Source organism: Corvus cornix, chromosome 9 (genome assembly GCF_000738735.6).
Source record: "Corvus cornix cornix isolate S_Up_H32 chromosome 9, ASM73873v5, whole genome shotgun sequence".
In the NCBI taxonomy this organism is placed as follows: Eukaryota; Metazoa; Chordata; class Aves; order Passeriformes; family Corvidae; genus Corvus; species Corvus cornix.
The window spans coordinates 15,040,905-15,063,299 of record NC_046339.1 but is presented as its reverse complement, the minus strand read 5'-3'; the positions used below and the strand labels follow the sequence as shown (position 1 = coordinate 15,063,299).

General features: G+C 40.2%; 1 protein-coding gene and 1 long non-coding RNA gene across 5 annotated transcripts in view; both read right to left on the bottom strand.

Annotated features, from left to right (window-relative positions):
• Positions 1-1,566: 1,566 nt before the first annotated feature.
• LOC109145548 lies at positions 1,567-4,163 on the bottom strand. The gene is made up of 2 exons (XR_002046967.3): positions 3,931-4,163; positions 1,567-1,750 (listed from the first exon to the last, which is right to left on the bottom strand). It is a non-coding gene; the product is annotated as an uncharacterized LOC109145548 (long non-coding RNA).
• Positions 4,164-7,502: 3,339 nt separating this feature from the next.
• The window catches only part of TFDP2 (transcription factor Dp-2), a 57,199-nt gene continuing 42,306 nt past the window's right edge, over positions 7,503-22,395 (bottom strand). For all 4 annotated transcript variants that reach the window (XM_039556724.1, XM_039556723.1, XM_039556725.1 and 1 more), the window contains 3 exons: positions 21,585-21,751; positions 16,077-16,182; positions 7,503-15,182 (listed from right to left, as the gene is read on the bottom strand). In XM_039556724.1, the coding sequence (XP_039412658.1) occupies positions 15,014-15,182; positions 16,077-16,182; positions 21,585-21,751 (442 nt within the window). In that variant the 3' untranslated portion in view covers positions 7,503-15,013. The remainder of the gene's footprint in view (positions 15,183-16,076; positions 16,183-21,584; positions 21,752-22,395) is intronic.

The window sequence follows — 22,395 nt, the reverse complement described above, 5'->3', positions numbered from 1 at the left end:
TTTCTATTTTTCTGACACAAGAGAGCCCCTACAGTGATAACTCCTCCAGGGTTTATTGTCCCTAACGAGGTCTCTCTTAAACCCACTGTGGCTGCAGATTCTAACTTCAGAAACTGCCACTTCACTCCTAATTACAAGTGGGACAGATGCACTAAACACTATAAATATTTTAATGGCTCTTATTTAGAACCAAGTTGTCTTAACATTTTAAGTGTTCTTGTGAATGTGAAAAAAACATAATGCATCAGAGCTTGGGTGAATTTTAGTGTAAGGAATTGGGTTTTTGCTTAACATGTGACTTTTTTTTTGAATGTGATAGGGCTGCTCTGTCTAGGGGCTAATGCCAAATGACTTAGTCAACTATACCAGAGCATTTTTGCCTTTCGACTTTCAGGAGAGGTTAGCACATAATTAGCACAGCATCTGTAATTCTGTAGGTTTCTCTCTAAATTTGTGTTGAGAAATTGCTTGATTTAAACATTACTTAGAAGTGATAGTAAATTTCAGACCAATTGACTTAAATGTTAGTTTAAAACAAATCCACAGATAAGATTACAAATCTTAATGTGCTCTTGAGAAAAGTTGCAGGAATGGCTCAGCCTTCTTTTAAGAGCAGCTCATTATTTTGTCCTCTAAATTGCATAGTAACTTGTTGGGTATAAGGAAGCTTATTTTTTGAAGCTGATAGCATAGAAAGGTTTGCGCTGAGGTTCAATGTGAGGCATTAACCTACAGGTGAAGCCTGAAATACCTCTTATTTTTATTAGTTATCTTGACACAAAACCAGAACTCAGTGAATAACAATATTACAGAAAACCTCTTTCGTTTGACAGAGAAAGTAATTAACCCCAAAGCAAGAGTATACCAAAATGCTTGGAGTTTTCAATAGTAGTAATAGCCTTACCTAAAGCTGAGGCATTGCAGGAAAATAGTGAAAGAAAAAGATCTTTGGGGCACTGTAGTAATAAGGTACAAATTAGACTGAAATGGCAGGGCAAGAATGATAACTGTCTATTAAAGTAACCAGGTAAAGCAGCTGTTGGTGAATAATACTGGATGTCATTTGGCCTTAATAGTTCTGTCTGCATGGGAGAAGTCAGGATGGTGTGTATGGTGATTGCTTCAACCATGCTTAAAACATGCCTTAATAACAGAACCTGGGGAGGGAAAAAACCAAAACCAAACCAAGCTTTCCAGCATTATTCTGAAGATCTACACAGGTCTGTAGATCTTGGACTTCAGTGTAGTTTGCAGGGACAAGTGTCTGCTGGCCCACTCAAACAAATGTGGGCAGACACCTTAATCAGATTACGAATTTGAAATTTCCACACAGTGAAATGTGTCTGGAGTCCTGTTTCTCATGGGGGAGAGGGAAGAGATAGAGGGATAGTAGTCCCAATTTCTTCTTGCTACTTCTCCTGTTTAAGGCTTAGTTCTAATTAATGGTAGGAAAGATTCTGTATGCTGTCTTTCCTTTAGCAGTGTTAGGTCGCTCTTAGTAGTGTTAGGTTCACACTTGGTAGTGGAAGTAATAAAAGAGTATCAAAGATTCTCTTTGATAAGACCTTTAGTTCTCAGAGACCTTCCATTTATTGCTGGAGTTTGGGAGGATGTGTAGAAGAAGACACCTCTCTTCTGAACATAGACAGGTGGGACAAAAGAAGAGATCTCTATACTGCTAACGAGGTCATGTTTTATCATCAGTCACACACCAAGCTCTCATTTGAGGTGTTCTTCAGGGAACTGCAGCCTAGAAGGGCCGAGAAAGAGCACGCAGGTCAGTGCATATGTAACAGGTTACTGACTTGACCATTTGATCACCTTTTTGAAATAACGTGCAGTCTCCAGCTAGAAATAATACATATGATGATTGAGCTGGATGCTCCTAATGGCTTGACAAATACCTTGAAAATTAAAGTCTGTTTGTCACCTGTATTTTAGTGGATCCATGTGTTTGTCTAAAAACTTGTGCTTCCTGCTGCAGTGTCACACTGTCAAGCAGAAAGCTGCTGCAGTGGATCTTGTGTTTCCAAGTGCCCCAATGTGTTAAAGTAGGTCAGAAATTGCATAAGATGCCATTACTGGAAACTGCTGTAGGCTGACTTGCATATGAAAACTCAGCAGTGCAACTAGCAAATGCACTCTGACAAAGAGAAATGCAGCCATGGCTTAAAACATGACAAGAGAGCTCTCTGAAATCTCCCTAGGATATGAATGGCTGTTGGAATCGTGAGATGTCTTTGCCCATTCAGTTCATGTTCCTGCTATCTGCTGAGCCAGAGCTGCCTGCCTGGCTTGTCATGGGGCTCACATTGTTCTTGTCTGCAGGGAGATCAGGCACATGGCTTCTTAACTCCTTCTGCATCGCAAAAACCATGTTCTATGTTCCCCTGCTTGCCAAGCTCCTTGAGAGCAAACATACACAGTGCAGAGTACACTGCCAGTCATGTAAAGGCAAGAATCCGTAGTAGCTCTTCCACTGACTGAGTGGTTGCTGGTGATTAGTAAGGGCCAGTGGGAATGTGGGGTAAGTGCACAAGCCTCTGCAGTTTCTGCTGTTTAACACCAACAAGCCCAGGGAGCACTGAGCAGGCTACAGCGTGTGCATTTTTCCTCTTCCATAGCGCTGTTTCAGAATGCTTCAGCACATTCCTGGATATCCAATTAATGCAGTATTTTACCTTCTTTATAGAGTTACAAAAACATCAATGGAGAAGGAAAAAAAAATTCTGAAAGTACCTTCATCAGTCCTCAAGGTGCCTGCTTGTTCTGCTGTGTGTGCATCCTATGCCCACGAAACCAGACCCACTTGGTTAGGAATGTCTCTTGGCTCACTCTCTTCCATGCCCTTGTACTTCACTACATTTTCCCTTCAGATTTTGTATCTTTTAAGAATCTGAACGTTGGAAAGGACAGTCTCCTGTTTTGTTGGGGTTTTTTTGCTACTGGTACTTTCATATAATCTTTTCTAACACAAATTTAACCAGTTGAATAGAAACAAGAAAACTCCCAGTTGAGGGGATTATATCCATTAATAAGCAGAGTGGGGTATATTTGGCTGCAATTATCTTTAAAAGTTATTATAATATTTTAAAATTATCTTTTAGTTCAGTGTATAACTGTGAATGGTTCATAAGTCAGAAAACATACTGCTTGGTGATGCATTTTTCCAAAGGTTTAAAATATGGGTACTCCTCCATGAAATGAATGAGTTTGCAGTTATTTCTGAAAAATCTTCAGCAGCCGGGACTGCTTTATTTCCTGGAATTGTTGCATCTCTGGTGGTATATATGCCCATTTGTCACCTTGCAAATCACCCATTTCCAATAGATAAATAGATGGGTCAGTATCAACCATCTCAGGAACACACACACACTTGTACAGTTAGGTGGGCTGGAAGGGTCTGCAGTTAATTTACAAACCTCAGCATGTCTCTGCCAGTGCAGCAGCTTCTGCTCCTCATTTTGCTGCTCAAGGGCCAACAAACAGTGGTCTGATAAATGCTCTGATACAGTTGACTCAGTCATTTGGCATTGGCCCCTAGACAGAGCAGCCCTATCACATTCAATCTTAATTTAATAGACTTAATATATTGCCTGATGACAGAAAACGGTAGGTAGAAGCTTGGCAGAACATGACATAAAGGTTTGTAAGCCTAGATAGAATGTTTAGAACTTGGCTTTAGTCATGCTAATGAGATGATGAGAAAATATCAAAGGTTAGAAGGTTTGAAAGTAATAACAATAAAAACCTGGGCTTTCCCCTGGCTTACATCAGCCTGGGCAACCTGACTGCAAATAGCCAGCAGCTGTGTTGACCTACATCTCACACGAAGCTATCAGCAACAGTCACAGCAGCTTTTCCTACAGTTTGGTTAATTTAGTATTAGTAATACTTAATGACTTTGTTATGGTAATGTGGAAGTGTTACCTTAGTGTTAAGATGCTGTGCTGACTCCAAACTCGTCAGAAATCAGGGATGTTTGTAACAAGGCGGATTTAGCAGCTGTGTGTCCCCAGGCTCCCGGTGCGCCGGGCCCCGCGAAGCTCGGAGCCGCTGTCGGACCTGCGGCCGCTGGGAGCGGCGCTGGCGCGCGCGCGGCCGTTACCGGTGAGGGCAGGGGGCGAGCCCGGGCCCCTCACGGGGACGGAGCGGCGGGCGGAGCGCAGGTACCGCGGGCAGGGCACGGACAGGACAGGGGCAGCCGTCCATGCAGGGTCGGCGGCGGAGCGGGTGCCGTGCCCGGTGGTACCGGAGCCAAACGCCGCCGGCCCGCCTGGGCGTATTCCGGCCCGTGCGTATCCCTGGAGCCGGGGAGGGGAAGGCGCTCAGCGCGGGGCCCGCTCCGGAGCGGGGAGGGCGTGCGCAGCCTGTGCGGGGCGGTGGCGGGGCGAGAGCGCAGGGGGGGCTTTGCTGGGCAACGAGTGCGGAAAGCGGCACAGGCTGGGCCATTGCCGGGAGCCGAGCGGTCCGGGGAGCGCAGGTGCCCCTAGCGCTCACGGGGGCAGAGGTGGGAACTTGGCAAATACAGGCCGGGTCCTCAAGACGGGGATGCAGTTTCTTGGAAAGGAGAGCAAATATGGGTGTTCTGGTCAGAGGCTGTCATTCCAAAACAGTAAATTTAAAGCACAAGAACTGCCTCTTAACAAAATACACGAACATGCAAACAGTCCTTTTTCTGATGCTTAACTAAGGTGTGGCCTTAAGAACATCCTGGCAGTTGTGAAAGCTTCACGAGTTTATTTTTTACACCCCGCTTAAAAAATAACTCTTACCTTTAGCACAGAGCAGCGTGGGCGTGGTGTGGGCAGTCAGCGTGGGTGAGCTGGGCTGTCTGTGGTGCGTTCGCACCCTGCCTTTCCGTGCAGGAACTTGTTCTCCATGCACTCAGCCCAGTCCTGTTACTGGGAGCTCTGCTTGCTGTTTTAATTTCACTCATCAAAGCCAGAGGCTTAAATTGTGCACAGGCCAATGCTAGGACATTTTCGTGAGGTTTACTCATTTAAAATGTCTTTTAACTTCTAAATGTGCCAAGACACTTATGTCCTTGTGGTGCTTATTTATTAAAAATAACTATCTTGCTTATGCCAGCAGCTGCTGTAAAATGCAGTCTGCTGCCTTCTACATAATATGGCTTTAAATGGAACTTTTGTTATTTAATATTTGAAAAATAATGTTCAGTTAATGGTGGCAGACTAATTGAACATAATATTTGTATGTAATATTGTTATTGCTGCATAACCTGGACTTTAATATCAAGATGATGAAAACTTGGGTTAACACAGGTTATTTGAACCAAGGGAGAGTATTGGCTGTGTGGTTTCACGTATTGTACCAGAATGGTGCTTAGATAATTTTGCCATTTTGTAGCTCTGTTTGCTGCCTTGTGCTGGAAGAAGACAAACCCTTCTGTTTGCTTACTTCTTCCTTTTGATGTCATCTCATTGTTGCAGGTTTTTGTATCACTTCCTGCACAACTTTGCCTGGGACAATGGTTTTCAGTTTTTTAATGGGTCTGTGAGTTCTCTGGGTGGCTGGTGAGGGATTCTTGAAATGTTACAAAACCGAGCCTGCGGTGAGTTGTCCAGGGGCAGCTGTAAGAACCAGTAGGCAGCAGTGCCTTCAACAACTTGGGATTTTCAGTCTGACAGACTTGATTTAACCTTTGTGACAGATGGGAAGTTCTGTGACATATATAGGAACAGTTTCTTCTGTTTTGTTACCCCTGAACTGTGGTTTCAGCAAGGAGACAGTTCCAGTGACATTAGGTTTTTCAGCCCTTTGAATGTTTTCCAGTCAGAGGCCCGGAAAAGGAATTCAGTATTATGTAGGACCCCCGGAGCAGCCGGGTCCCTCCCCGGCAGGCGAAGGACGGGCACTGCAGCACAGCTGAGCCCCCTTCAGGAGCAACCTACACGGATCACACGCACTCAGGGGCAGCACTCGTGACATGGCACTCGGACAATGTAGTATTGTTCACATTTATCTCCTGTCCTACACTGGGGGTTGAGACAGAGTTTAATGAATAATAAACCTACACAAATTTGGGGGTTTTCTGGTTTTCCTGAATGTTTTCAGATATTTTTGCTTTCTAACAGAATGTGTGGAATTCAAAAAGGTACAGTTTTAGAGACTGTTACTTTTAACCAAGGACAGTATTTGTTGTTGTCTTAATGTTTCCATTATTAGCACAGAGCACCTTAATCCTACAGCAGTTACCATTGCTTGATTCCTTTTTTTAGGAAACATGCAGATTTACTTATGTGAAGAAAAACATAAACTAGTTTATATGATGATATCTGGTTGGACAGTCAGAGAAACTCTAACCAAAAGTATTTGTAATTTCAGAGAGCATTATCCTGCAGACTTCTTAGAGATCCATGCTGAGTACTTCTTTCTTAGAACAGATGAAATGGGCTTTTATGCTTTCACATTTTCTTGGTTGCTTTGTTGGGTTCTTGGGGAGGAGATCCCCAGCTGAAAACAGCACAAAGAACGAAGGATTCTTTAGAGGAGAGTATTTATTCCAACCAGGTTCACCATCGGCTTAATGTTTCAGAATCATTCTGATAGCAACTTATGGAGCACTGACACAAAAGAAGGTAAGGATTTTTAGATTTTTTAAACAAGCATAAATAAGCCCTAAATACCTTTATTGCTGATATAAAGACTATACCCTCTCATTTCTGCAGTCATGTTTCTTGCCCATAGAAAACACATTGCAAGAGTTTTTAGCTGGTTGTTAGCCAAATCTGTTAGTGAAAATGCCTTCCCAAATATGCCATTGCATTTTAGATGAAAGGGGTTTGTGGTAGAGTTTCTATTTATTACACAAGAATGAACTCAGAGTTTCGCAAGTCTTCTGCTATTGTCTTTAACCTCTTCTTTTAGCTAGTTTGAGATTAAAAATAGTGAGTCGTGGGTCTTCTGTGCACATGGGGAAAAGCAAGCACCGTGACATTACTTGGTGTTTTCGTATTTGGCAGAGCTGGAAAACCAACACAGAGGATGAAGAGGGACTGCATTTAATGCTGCCTAAATTCTTGTCATGTGGATTCTTGCTACCAAAATAGAAGGAAGGGGTTTGGAAGGATATATGTTTAGAATCTATAGGTGTTTGAAGGGTGTTCGACAGGATAGAGGATCTAGCATGAAACAGGGGGAACACACCCTGTTTCTGGGGCCTTCTCTTAGGTATAGGTTAGGTGTGTATCTTGAATGGATAGGAATGATAATATCCCTAAACATTTTGTGAGTTATCAAAATGTAACCATTTCAGAAGCCCAGCATCTCTCCCTGGACAATGACATAAGAAGTTTTTCTGAATGATCAGCCAATGAGGATGCCATTGCTAGACTGTGATATTTTCAATAACCAAAGGATGCAATATTTCCTATGTGAAGTAGGGCAGTTCATTTTTTTTGTAACGAGGTGCACATACTGGCAGTGGTAACCTTGAGTGACCTTTTTTTCTGCAATGTTTTTCTCAAAGACAAGCTCCGTTCTGTTGCCTTGAAATTCTTTTATTCAGTTCTTCTACAGTTAAGGTTTACATTCCAGTCCACAGAAAACTGGATGTTCTTCTCCAAAGCATACACAGCTTTCACCTCAGTCAGACTGTCTGCTCCCCACCCCCATTTGCAATGTACAATTCCAACTTGCAGCATTTTCAGTAAACATGGGATCAATTGAGTATACAGAAAAAGCTTCTATAAAATTTCCATTAAAAAAATAACAAGTTTTTATTTACAAAGTGTTTGCTACTACAAAGTAATATTTCCTATTGGTTCAAATATACTATTTGCTAATGCCAGTGTTCCTATTAGGAAAGTAAGACTTTGTATATGCACTTTTCTGTATACATTTTTCAGTGTTTAAAGCACATAAAATACTACCACATTCTTTTTTACACTACTCCTAGCCACGTGCAATGTGGCAGTAGAAATTAACACTATTTGATCAGAACAAAAAATCAACATAGCTTAATAGCAGACTTTCTGCAAAAATAAAACTTTAGTCTATAATTTATAGGTATTTGGAAAGAAAGAAGTCTATGGAGAATTCAAAAATATGCAGCAAATGAAGATGAATGGGAAGCTTGGACTGTCCTGAAGGTAAAAGAGTTTAGCACAAGAAAAGGGAGAAAAATTTCCACTAAAGTGTTTGTGTGACGCTTTGTGCCAATACACATGTTGGGAGAGCAAGATAAGTAGATTAAAAAAATGAATTAAAACTTCAAATCCCATATAATTAGTATCCTTGTAATTGGATTTGTCTCTTCCCACCCACCATGTTTACAAACCCTGCTTTGAGTTCAGCATTGGAGGTCATAAAATAGCTTTGTCCATGACTGGCCTTGTTCTTAAAAAAAAAAGTTTTATTTAATTTAAAAGTTAATGGGCTTTCAAGTGGTTTCTACATTTTAAATATAAAAAGGAAGTGTCTCTACAATTTCTTCCATGTAGAATATAGTGGATATTAAAAAGTGCTACTGTAAGGGGGGATGGAGGGCCACACATGACTTTTCTACCCCTTGCTGCATGTTGTAGCACCTTCAGAACATGGGCTGATGGCACATGAGCATTCACTCATTACCAAGGACTCATCTACTGCCAGATGATTCCCCAGGTGCCAACAAACGTGTCCTGGTGTAAAACTCTGCCTGTGCTTGCTGGCCGGTTACTCCTGATGCCATGTAGGATATGCAAACACAAAGGCTGTGCCTTGGTCCCAGGGCATGAACGAGGACAGACTCACATCCTACTTCTTACAGGTTTGTTCGGAGTAGGATTAATTTTTTTACAGTAGCTGTTTGTGAGATACAGTGTCATAACATTTGCATTATGCTTCTCTGAAGTATTTTTCATGTATACAGCATGGCCTTTAAGACAAGGGAATGTGCCAGAAACTTGTATGATGGATTGTGATTCATTTTGTGTTTTCCTGGGGAAATTCTGGGAGAATCCCTGCATTAGTACAACCAAATGTACTAATTGTTAAAGTTACAATAGTAATTTAACAACCCACCGAAACGCCTGGAGACTGATTTTGTGGACTTCACCTTTCCTGATCATTTTAACTTTTGTGGCCATTCAGAGTAGTTGTATGTGATCGTAAAATGTCAGCAGGAAGGGCTGTGGATATGTGGTGTTTTTTTCCTCTCTGGCTGCCTGGCTCATGCAGCTGGGCAGCACAAGAACCAGGCAGTGTGAGAACGAGTGTTTCACTCAGCCTGCAGAAGGAGAATGGGCTAAAGCCAACTCACCAGTAAAGACTCATTTTGTCTTGGAAAAAGTTTCTGCATAGATGAGTTTGATCTGCATCTACAGCTGGACTTAAATTTGACATTGCTATATCCTGCTCCCCCATGGTGTCCATATATCTAAAGTACCTATGCCTGGAGAGTGTTGAGTACTTAAGAATGGCATTTAGAGAAGTCAGATCTAAGTAACTGCACTTGTTCTAGCCAGTACAGAAGACTAAGTAGAGATGTGAGTTTGGGCTACTGGGAGGTTCCTGTATCTGCTTGGAATTATCATGGCCCTGTTACAGATACTGACCTGATCCAGGTCAGTCTGCTTTTCTCCTTAGATAAATGTAGAAGTATTTATTTGCTCCATGTTGTTCCTAAGCAGGAGGCTTTCCTTTGGGATTTGGATGCTTAGATCTCAGATGTTACTTCTGTCCAATTCTGGGAAAGGATTTTTGGTGTCCTGCAGTTTAGGTGGATATACTAAATGTTGGATTCTAGGGTACTGTCAAAAATATGGAAGCAGAAAGAAAACAGTTTGGTTTTGGCTGATCTCTGGGGTAGCCGGACAAGGTAGTATTAAAGGTGGAGAGTGACTGTACAATCTCTGAAGAGCTGTGACAAAGAGCCCCTTCAGTTGTTACTGTCAGACTGCTTTAATGAGCATTCCCACCCCTCACTGTCAGTGCCAGCTGGGGAGAGATCCATAGATGCCACCTCAGGCAATCAGACTGAAAGATCTGGCAGGTTCTTGTACATGCAGCTCTACAGTGACTTGAAAAGATGGTAATCCTTTGCAGATGGAATGAAGAACTGGGAATAACATTGGTTATGAGTATTTTTTTGGCAATATACAGGATCGGGGGAGAAGAGTTACTCACAGCCTCTTAAAAACACTCACCAGACAAAATTTTAACAGCTAAACAGGAAAGAGATAATCTGATTTGGGAACTTTTAAGTCTAAGGAATGAGTTTCAGGATTTTATGGTATCAGGATTGGGTTATGTGAATACCTGCCAGCAGAAAATTAAGTACTTAAAGCTGTTCACATGCTCAGGTAGGTGTGTGATGTCCACAAATTAACAAATGATTCATTGGTGTACTGCTTGCAGACAGAGGCCAGAATTCAACAAGTGGCACATTTTAAAGAACAAAACCTCCATAAACAGGTTCTTGGCCTCTCTCTCCCCTGTTCATCACTAATGCTGCAAGAGGCACCACTTCCCAGTGCTGACAGCTGAGACACCTTTAGCCACAAAATAGTCCAGACCTCCGAGTGACCCAACTGCAGCAGAAGGATGTCACCCCGAAGTATGGCTATTACTAGAATTTTTAAAGTCACAAATTAAAAGTGATTTAAATTTAGTAGTCTTCCCCCAGCTCATTATATCTGGTTATTTAATATCATCATGTTCCTGAGAGATTCTTGGCAATGAAAAGATATAAATGAGGTGGCTCAGGCAGAAGATAGCTTGTTTTGGTTTGTTTTCTCTAGACCATACCCTGTGGTACTGGCTTTGTTTTTATATGAATCCAAACCCCAAGCATCTTTAACTCACTAAAAGGAAAGTCTTTACAATCAACTGCCTGGATTATTTTCAGCTGAAAAGGGCCAGTTACTACAGAAAGGAGTATTACGCAGAGTTCAAATGTGGTTAAGTTTCAGCCATGCTCTTGAATTAAAATGGTGGATTGGTTCAAAAGAAAGAGCACTTGAGCTTTTAAATCTTAACTGTGGAATTCTAAATTCAAGCATCATTTCATGTATGAACATGAACTTGAAGGCCTCATTTTCCTTTAAAAAAACAAAAGGATTAAAATTTGGTTATTAGGCCTTTTTACATAATGTTACTTCAGGCTGACATAGTGGATCAGCAGAAGCCCTTCTGTGGAAATTCTGTATTGTCAGCAATTTCCAGCTGCTCAAAAGGATTAGGGGTATTTGCAAGCTGTAGTTTAAAAATTAAAACCCCTGAACCAAAATGGAAACACCTACAGCATGGCTTGTACTGGGTTTAATGGTGTTAGTTGAAGTCATACTCTGAGTTAAAATTGTCTTATTTGCTTAGATACACACACTTTCTGAGATTAGGTGGATTGTTGGCATTAATTCCAGTGTTGAAATGAGAACACTGGTGCACTTTAATACAATTTTAAATACCAAAATTCACAAACATTATGTCAGATTTCCACATAATAGAAAAATGCTGTCTCCCATTTGTATTTTGTCATTTAGTTAGTGGAGCTGACAAGTTTTTCTAAGTCAAATTTAGATCTTTCAAGCACCACAAAGTCAGTCCAGAAATAAAGCTGTTTACTTCACTATAGCTATAAAAGCATTTACATGCAGCATTACATTGCTTGCAGCCAAGTGGCTTTTGAATGTATAAGTGAGAGAGTGTTCCAAGACACAGAAACATCACTTAAATTTATCTTAAATGTAAGTTGCATGGAAATTTAAATGTTAAGGTTTCCTTATATGACGTATGATCTAGTGCCAGTTGCTGCTTGATTCCTGTCAATGAATGTCAGGGCTATTGCATGAGACAGGAGAAGATGATGGGAGCTGAATAGAAAATGGGAAAACCAGTCTTGGTCATGACCATTTTATTGTGGAAAGTGTCTGCTGCCTCTCAGCAGGAGGGAGGGCCTGTGTGCTGAAGCAGCTGAGCACAAGCACTGCCATGAGCTTAGTGTGAGCTCTGTGGTTTGTTAATATTCTCAACCCCCTTGTTACTCACAATTGCAGCTGCCTTTAGTGAGGTCTTGCATTTACCTGTTTTGGTTTGTGGTTTTTGTGTGTGTGTTTTGTTTCTTTTTTAAATATGGCAGCTAAGATCACCAGGAATGATTGAAAGGCTTGCCTGAGATCATACACAAGTGACTATGGCTGGATAAGGCCCCAAATTCTCCTAGTTCCCAGACTTCAGTGTAGCCACAAGACCACAGTGCTTTAGTTGAACTTCATCCTCAACTGGTACTTGGCACAAAGAAGCCCAAGGAAAGAATTTACTTTTGAAGTCTCTTCTAAATGTTCTAACTTGTTTTGTCCTTTGTATTCAACTAGTCCAGGAAAAGTAACTTGTAAAGGCTTGGTTCAACTGTCAAATAAATGTTATGTGCTCCCATATTTTTTATTTTTTATCTTTAAATTTGATAGCTTGATGTTTGCCAGAAAGCAAGCAGCTGTGCAGGCTGCAGCTTTGAAGGGCACAGACATCAATGGAGGAAAGGTATCATTGAAGATCTTCCCCCTGTAAAGCCCACTGACTGCTAATAAAATACATTCCATTTCTGGAATGTATTTTTTTCTCTGGAATGCCCTTTTTTTGCCAAGTTCTTATAGTTCAAAGTGCTGCTCTTTAGGAACTGTTTAGTGTTTTGCTGATTTTTCTTTTTACACAAATCTTGAATGGGAAGTGTGAAGAAAGTGTGAAGTTAAATGTGTCCCTAATGTATTGTTGGGGGGCAGGGAGGTATAACTACTTTGGAAGGTATTTCCCTCTTTAAGAATTCCTTAGGATCATGCATATATGTAAGTTATCTTTGATCTGCCCTCTCCAATGAAAGCTGACTGACAGGACAGTTTTTGAAAAAGCAGTGAGTTTTTAAGAATGAAAGTGATTATCTGTTTAAATGAAAGGTCATTCATGAAGCTGAGAATTCCATAGTAGTATGTCTGGAGTACCTGTTCCCTTCTCCCCCCATTTCAAAAGTGAGGCACTTTGCTCAAGTGCACTGACTCTCTCAGCAAGAACATTGTTTTGTATCTGTAAAGCTTTCTTGGTATAGAGGTAGTGTTACAGATTCGGTGGAAGTGAGGGGGTGTAAAGCCCTCAGTCTTTTGTTGCCTGTGAGCCATGAGCACAACATTGGCTTAACAGTCTTGCCCTAAGGCTGAATATCATGGTGTTTTTTAGTTCGTGCATTTGCAACTCATTTGTGTAAAATAGATAGCTCAGTCAAGAGTCATACTTACTTACTGGGGCTGCCCTCAGGTGGTACTCACGTGCAGGAGTTTGAACTATCTGTGAAAAGTTTCTGTCTGCATGCTTTAGTTTGTAATGTAAACATGCACATGGTGCTTGTCTGCTCCTCACAGTTTTACCTGTCCTGTGAGCAGCCAGTCCTGTGCTAACTCCTGCACATGGCTAGGCAGCTCTCGAGCTGGAGCTTCATTTTCTCTCTGTAGCTCAGGCTTGGTGCTTCTGGATCTCGCTGGCCTGAGTGAGTGCAGGTTTGGCTGTAAAAGATGATGTGACATGGCCCAGGCTATGAGAGTAATGCTCCCAGCAGCCCAGGGACAGTCTGCTGCCATTGCTCAGGTGAGCAACAGGACAAACTGCCTCATCTCCCAGTGCAGGAACAGAGCCAGGACAGCTGCCTCAGACAGATGAGACACAGGGCAACTACCTACAGACAGTATAAAAACTGAAAAAGATTTACCTAATGAAAAAGTTAACTTAGAGACTAGTTAAAGTCCTGGATGCTGGAACACCATGGGAAGAGTACATCTACAGTGTATTTTGCACTGATATTCAAGTTTTGTGTTTTTTCAAAAAGGCGTTTATGATTGGATGTGATGTTAGCTATGGAAAACACGGCCTCCTGCTGCAAGTCTAATGTAACAGTTCACATGGAATACATGTTATGTAACTTGAGCCATAGATTATTTTAAGTGGTTTGATACTATTTTCAAAGGTGCATCAAGGTGAGTGCAACTGAAGCTACTGATAAGAAAGTCTGTCAGAATCCAAGCTGACCAGTATGCAAAACATGAAATGATGTACTGTTGACATTTTATTTTTTTTCCCTAAGGGCCTCAGCCTATGACTTTAAAATTTATATGACCTGCCCGCCCCAAATTTGAAAAGACTGCCTTGAAAACATGCTGCCTGAGATCCTTAACATGGTAGGAGGCCTTTTTAAAAAAAACAACACATGCTCTAACATCAAAGGGTTTATATAGTTAGAACAGTAAAGGAGAAGCTACACTGAATACACTGTAATCTAGAAATACAATTCTTTAATCTTTTTCTTGAAAAAGGCTGGTGCAGAGAATACTGGTTTTTTTCCTGACTGTTTTAATAATGGCTAAGAATAATCACTTATAATAAATTAGGTTGGCAATATAAATGAACATACGAACCTTTTATACTAATGTTACTTTTAGAGTATCTAAAGTGGATTTAAACTATTTCAAGATTCATTTAATCACTTGCAATTTATATTACTTTAAGAATCTTCTATACAGCAAGTTGAACAGAAAAAAAGCAAACATTTGAACAGCCCCTTTTCCCTATAACCACGTTCATACAAGATAGTTTTAAATAACGATTTTGGCGCATTTGCGTGTGCTCTCTCTCCCCCTTTTTTTAAAGGCAGCACAGCCAAAAGACAATGCAAGAATTGGCTTTTACTGACTGACTGACTGTTCTCCATCTGAAAAAGACATGGGGAAGACAGAGGTGTGAGTCCCAGAATGGAAAAGATGAACTTAAGGTTTACTTTGCCAAATCTCCAGGGACTTTGTTCTTTCCCTCATTTGTAGTTGATAAAACCCACTTTGCTCTGTCTCTGCATGTCACTCTGTGTTCAGTTATAAAATTTTTCAATTTCAGCTATGGATAAACTTGTTTTGAAGCTTCCATTTTGCTTCACTGAACACAGTGCAAACCAAGGCAAGAAACCAATAAAATCCAAATAGGAACTCCCATTAAGAATACTTGAGCAGCATTTTGCATATTCCATTTTCTACTGTCCTCATTCTGGGGAGGAAGAATCCTCATCTTCATCCTCTTCCTCTTCCTCGTTGAAGGAGCAGGGCGTCTCCCCCCGGGACGCTGCACTGCTGGACTGCTGACTGCTAGGGGCAAGCAGCTGCCCAGTTGCTAAGGCCACTTCAGCATCCAAACACAACCCTGGATTCTCACTAGCAAAACAACAGAAAGGGTGAAATTTAGAGGGTTTCTCCTGAGGTTTTAAGCTTTTTCTTTTTGGCCTCAGCTCTTCTGTAGTCGAAGAAATGCTATGAACAAGGAAAAATCCCTAAGTGTTACAGTAAACACAGCTATTAGTTAGGAGAGCTGATAAAACATTGGAAGGTTGCATAAAAAAGATTACTAGGTGACTTTTTTTTTTCATAAACAACTAGTAGAATTGCTTAAGCTGAAGAACAAAAAAAGATATTCATCACCATTTCATTAATACACAGAAATGTTTGCAATATAAAATGAAGCTATTAAATGCTATGAGAAAGAGCCTGTTAAAAAAAAAATCCCTATTTCCAATTTTTTATGCTACAGGTAAACTCCAAGCAAAGTCTGGCTGTCGAGGTGTATTTTAGATTGGCTTTTTGCACATGGTGGTTTTTTGTTTGGTTGTTGGTTTTTAATTTTAAATTCTTATTAAGCTGTGTGGACTAAACTACTTTCATGAGAGCTTAAACAGTAGTGCATTTAGACACCAGACATTCTTATGCATTCTTCAGAAATATTACCGGGCTTTTATCCACATGTAATTACCTATTTGTAGTCCATGCCCAGGCAGGAATTTAAGGTTAATCAGGAAAAGGGGCTTGAAACTGATTCTATTCTTAAGAAACACAGGTACAAAATAGGTGGTATATTCAACATTCAAAGCATGTTGACTTAACCTTACAAATATAATTATCAAGGAAGACAGAATTATAGACTTTTTCACAATCAAAATTAACCATGATAGGAAAATATCTCAATTCCTGCATACAAATGGTATGAAACAGCATGGTTACTTAAGTACCACAAGCATATATAACTATCCTTGAATAAAAAATTATTTTATTTACCTTGATTTAGCATCGTAAGTGCCTCCAGCTGCCTCGAAATGGGAAACTGCTTGTGCTGAACTTGAAAGTAACCCTTGGTTTATCCATGAAAATCCTGCAGACATATCTAGAAGAAAGCATAAGTATTTATGAGAGTTACTTACATTTTTTCTTACTTTCACAATTTTAAACTTTGCATTCTCTTTGCAGTTAGGATCTCTTCATTTTAGTTTAGCAGGTACCAGTAGCTCGAGTTTATTTTTATACTGTAGATTTGTCCTGTTTAATCAAGATGAAATTATATCCTGTGTTTGTGGATGCACTTAAACCTTGTACTTGGCTTTTCCCTCTGTCTGAAGAAGATTTGCCTGGCTGCTGGCTGTATGCAATCACAGGTATCTGAAATAAGAGTTCTGGAGTCCATGGAAACTTACTGCTACAGCCTGACCCTGTGAAATGGCCCAACAGCTCCAAGTGTCTTGGCTGCTACACTCAGTGAAGGTACAAAAGGAGTTGTATTTATCTGGGTTTGAGATAGTGCAGTGAAGCCACCCAGGCAGTCTCCGTGTCACTGTGTCACTATGTGTGTTCTGGTGGCCAAAGGCAGTTTCAGCCTGGTGCTCTCATGGCTGGCTGTGAGGCAGCTTCCTAATCTGCTCTGCCACCAGCCAGAGCTGGGCACCTGCAGAGGACATGCACAGACCATGGCAAAGGGCTGGTGCCAAGAATGGAAGAGAGAGCCTGGTGTACACTGCATGTGAGACATGTAAGGCACTCTCCTCCCTAGAATAGGAAATGGCAGGGTTAAGACCATTGAAATGGTCTGGCAATGATGCCGAGTTTCTTGAGGTAGTTTGTTAAAAGCCCCTGGGGGGTGGGGGGGCGGGATTACTTACAACCCTCATAGTACTTGTTTTCAAATTCCCTAACAAGTAATGCCTGTCAGTTGTTTCCAGTTACACACATTTCTGCCAAGAGAATCAGCAAAATAAGTCCACTGACCCAATTACATTTACAAGATTTTTTGGGTATGTGTGTGTTTTTAATTTGCTTCTTAGATAAGGTATTTCTATTGACCTACCCCAATTCCATCTCAACATAAAGTTAACATCAAAACAAAGTTATCAAGACTGTCTAGTTCTTTTCCATAGTACTTGCATGTGGTTTCAGCTGGATGCATTAAACCAGGAGTTAGAGTCCTTACTGTTAAGTTCTATGCCTAACTCAGGCTCTGTTTTGGACAGCATAGTGGCAGTAAACTGGGACTGTACTACTTATATTTTATCTAAAATTGTTCTATAACAGCAGGTAAGAGGAATAACTGTGTTTGTTACATACACATTGTCATTTGTCCTTCTGTGTTGTCAAGCTTTGGTTGCTTGAGATTTGGCAGTGCTGCCTAGCACAGGGACTGTTTTAAGCAGGTTGACACAGCCATGTGAATTGGCTCACCATTTTACATGAGGGGTGGATCCACAGGCTACCTTGGTTTGTGCCGTGGAAAGCTGTTAGCAGCAAGGTATTTAAATGTCATGTTACAAAGCAAGGCTAGCAAGTTCCTGGCAGCAGCCTTTGGAACATGACAGCAAACATTAATAAGTGGCAGTTTTAGAGTGATCTGTGAGGACAGAATAGATGAGAACAGTTAAATGTGGATGGAGCTGGATGTCTTTCATTAAGATTGCACTAAATGCAGGTTTCATGTTACAGAGAACATGTTCTGACAGCTCCCTCCCATCTTTGCAGGAGGAGGCTAAAAACCATTTTGAACTACTGTGTTGTATTTAGATTAATGGAGGTGTACCATGATGTTGTTTCCTGGTATTTTGAAGGATTGTACCTGTGTGTACATGTTTAGTATTCCAGAAAAAGAACAAGACACTGCTAGTAATCTTGTGGTTTATTAACATTTCTGGATAATAGCTACTTAGTTTTCTTTTTGAAGAGCAAGATAGAAATATGGCAGAAAGGTGCTTCATAAATGCATATCCCTGCCTTGTATTTTCATTGCCTTGTATTTCTAAATTCAGTTTTCCAATGGGCTCTGAGTAGCAAGGGATAAGAAGTTTGTGAATGATGGGGAGTTGAAGCCATTTCCAATGGAAAATGGAAAAGTCTGTCAAAATAGAAGTGTACCTACAATGAAAAGACTTACTCGTTCTGGCAGTGTAGATCAATTACTAATAGATACACTTAAAACCAGGGAAAGCAGTTAGAATAAACCTTCCCAAGGTGCTGAAGTCCAATCTAAAAGTGGCATTGTTATGAATTAGGTATATCTTGCAGCAGACACACTTAGTAGAAATTTATTTTATTTGAGAAGGCTGTAAAGCAATACCCTCAACTGCTGAAGCTATTAATGTACAAGTGCTGCATAAGAGTGTTGATGACAGCTGAACAAACTCGCTCAGTCAGTGGGTACTCTTAGCTCTTTAGTTCCAACTCCAGCCCATTTTCCAGTCATGGCTTATTATGCAGGTAAGTAGCAGGGCACTTCTTCACACAGGGGAAAAAAAAAAAGTCCAAAACTGCAGCACTTTGTCTGCCCTAGTGGGATACATAAGGTGAGACATTGAAAAAAAGCAGGAAGTAAAAATTCTGAGGCACTAACAGTTGGGGTAACAATCTGCAGCCTCATTTCTAGTAGTCAGGACTCAACTAACAAAGCCAGGACTTGTTTTTGTGTTAAATGCCTGTAGGATGTGCACAGCCCAAAAGGCAGCGATGCTACTCTGGCTGCTGTTCTATGAGTTCATGCTTGTCCCGGGTAGTGAAGTATTTCTTCTCACCCAGCAACCTCACTCCCTCCTTTCCACTTCAGCTATTCTCGTTTGAGTCCTTTTCTACATAGTTCTACTTGTTTAATTGTTGAAAACTCCTCTGCCAGACAAAGGCTGCAGTTTAGTACCTGGAACCAGCCCAGGGAGAGCACACAGGAAAGCACCTGGGTCAAAATGCAGAAATGGGCAGGAATGTATAATTAGGATTGTGTCCCCGGGATATCCTTTAAGCTGGTGCAAGTGTCATGTTTTAGACATTGTTAGTTTTGACAGTCAAGCAACAGAAAAGTGTGTTACAAAAATAATTTAAGATACACAGAATATTTTTCTCTATGAGGTCAATATGCCTTAGCTTCTGCTGATTTCAATGGCAGTCCTACCTGAGGATGACACTAACATAGTATTTAAAATGCATATTACAGAAATACATTTATTTGCTAAAACACTGTGAAACTAGCAAACCTAGAAGACAATACTTTTATCAAATTTGGGCACTTGAAGAATGGCTAAAACATATGATCCTCTTTAAAAGAAAATACACCAATAAAGCTTTGATGTGCACATCATCAGCTCAGCAGTTCCAAGTTACTGCTTTTCAAAGCAGAGATGGTCCAACATTTTTTGTCAAGTTTCTTTAATTGAACTGGTTCAGACTTAGGATTCTTCCAACTGCTCCTCTAGTTCTACAGGCAAGGATTATAGTACAAACTACTGTTAGTGTTTGAAAGTCAGGAATTATCAAGCCTGTACAATGTTAGTTTGACCAGGCTAAGGTCAAACTAACATTGTACAGGAAATGATTCACCTACTTGGACATATTAGAAGAGGACTGGCTTCTAGAGCAGTTGACCATGGAGTCAGCTACTGTGATTGTAATGAATCTTGATTGCAATAAATTTACTCCGTGAATAAATAAGAGACCATGATTAGTTTTTCCTGTATAGCAGTAACTGAAGCCATTGTTCTTGAAAGAGCCATCATGACAATGTAGAAGTAACCATGAATTCTAGAAACCAGTGATGACCCTTCTAGTTCCCTACTCTTGCTGTGTAAGAAAATGTCTAAAGACTCCCAAGGTTAAAATGGGAAGATCACCAAAAATATATGATCAGGAAAATGCTGGCTTTTCAAGTATTGTGCAAAACATTTAAATCTGTTTCCTTTATTGGTCGCTTACTTCAATTAGAAACCATCACTATGCAACTCATACTCTTAACTGTAGATTTGTGTAGCACAATTAAGTAACAAGCAACAGATAGAATAAACCTTTGAAATAAATACATATACTAGTATGTATATAAATTAAAGTGTATATATATATTTTAAAATACAAATACTAGTAAGAAGACCTCTCAGCTAGTTTTTACAGAGGCTGAAACAGCTGAATGTAACCCATGTCTGAAGAGTACATTACTTTGCCTTAAGGATATTTCAGTAAAAAATTAAATCAATGCATTTCCAATGGTTAAAACTCTATATAGGTTCTAGGCTGCTGGTTTGCTACTAGGGAAGTACTCAGTAAATAGTGTAATGACACAGGGGTTTGTGCAAATGTAAAGAAAATCTGTTTTCTGGAGGTAATTAATGCAGGCTTAAAATGAAAAAGAAATTTTAGTTTGATCCTCAACACATGGAAGCAATTAAATAACTTCAACATTGCAACACTATTTATTAGAAGACCTAGGTTCTGCTCCTTTCCCCTTTTTTACATTGCTGATAAATCACACAGTAAATAATGTTGAGTTGACCGAACCTGTGAGGAACAAATCAAGATTTCTTTCAACTTCTTTTTGTTGTGAGTGTATTTCAAAACTGACCAAAAATAAAATATGAAAACTTAGTTTTAAAACCCACAGGACAACAGGACCAGGAAAACACAAATATGTGTTAATAAACATATGCACATTTGATGTAGTTTGAAATGTTAAGCCACTTAAAATGTACTAATTTTATAGAATGTTAACTGAACTCTAATTTATATATAGCAGTAGAAAAATTAGGGCAAGAGCTTTGTTCCCTTTCCACAAAAACAGAGGTCTGTACACAGTAGTTAATTGGGTAACACTTCCTTTACAGATGAAGTCCCTCCAGAAACTTGAGAAAATGCTGGGCTAAATTTAAGCTCTGGGTACAGCAAGAACACACTCTGATAATAACTATAGGAAGTGAAATCAAATCTTAGCAGCTGTAGTCTAGTGATGCAACACTGAAGGAGTCCTAGTTTTGTGTCTAAGCAGGACCTGTTCAAACAGGGCAGTAAAAGCCTCTGCGTGGGACACCTGTCGTGAAGTCTTTAGAGCCTCTTGCTTTATTTAGAGAAGCTCAGTTCTCAGGTGGCACCTGCTGGCTCCTGAGGGATTACACCCAACCAGTTCAAGATGCTCTTTTTCTTTCCTTTTCCTCAGCTTGGGAAGAGCTGCCCTCTTCCAGTTTGCTCTTCCATACATCCAGTTACTCAAAATTAATACTAACTCATGAAAACCTGTTCTTGGTATCAATTTAGCTGTTTAAGAAATAATTCTTCATAATGCAGCTCACACAGAAGTTTTTTGTTATAAATCAGTGTGAATTAAGTCAACATGACAACTAAGATAAACCTTCCAAAATTAACAGTAAAACAACTGGTTCATGTACCACCCTACTAAGTCCCACAAACCCTCAAATGTTACAGACTTAATAAGTTAATATAATTAAATTTGCTTCAGTTAAGTAAGGTTATGGATTTTATCAGGACCAATATTTAACTTACCTGTGATGTAGCCTTCTAAAGCTTTTGGCACCAGTGATTTTGCGGTTCTTAGGTCCTCAGCTGAACATTTGCCTGCTTCGAGTCCAAAGGACATTCCCATTCTCTTCAGCACCTCGCTGTCATCATGAATCTCAAAAGTATTATCGAAATTAAAGAGGTATTCAAATCTGCACATAAAAAATTAAAAGTGAGATGATTCTGAAAAGAGCACAGCTGTGCTTTTCTTGCCTGTTCTTTCTCTGGTGTTTTTGGTATGCACTGAGGTAAGTGTCTGGAGTCTTGATTTTCCGTGAAGGGTCCTTAAGGAAAGAGAAGAGCAAGAAATGCTTTCTCTTTTCTGTGACTAGCATGCCACAGGTTTAAAATGGCACATTCTCAATTAAAAGTAACTTCACCACTGCAGGAACAAAGTTTAAAATTTTCTACCTCAGTAAGTAGATTCAAAGGGGAAGAGGGAGACCTTATTAAACATGAACCTTCACTTGCACTAAAGCCAATCGGGTCACCTGAAGCCCTGTCACCAAAATAACTATTTTGTTTTTCTGCTTTTACATTTCACTTTCTGTTCTAATGTGCAACACTCCTCCTGTGAACTGACCTATTTACTTTGCTATAATTTTGCTTTTTTGGATGCAGCTAGAAAAGCAGCCTGTTCAGAGTCCTGTGTGTTCACAACCCACCGTTTCTGCTGCAGGACTCTCAAAATGTTTTTAACTGCACATAAAAGTGGAAATTGAGATATGAACTTCAGACAGCTTTAAGAAAAGCAGGGGCATTTAGGCTGGCCTTACACTGTCATCACAGGTATTCT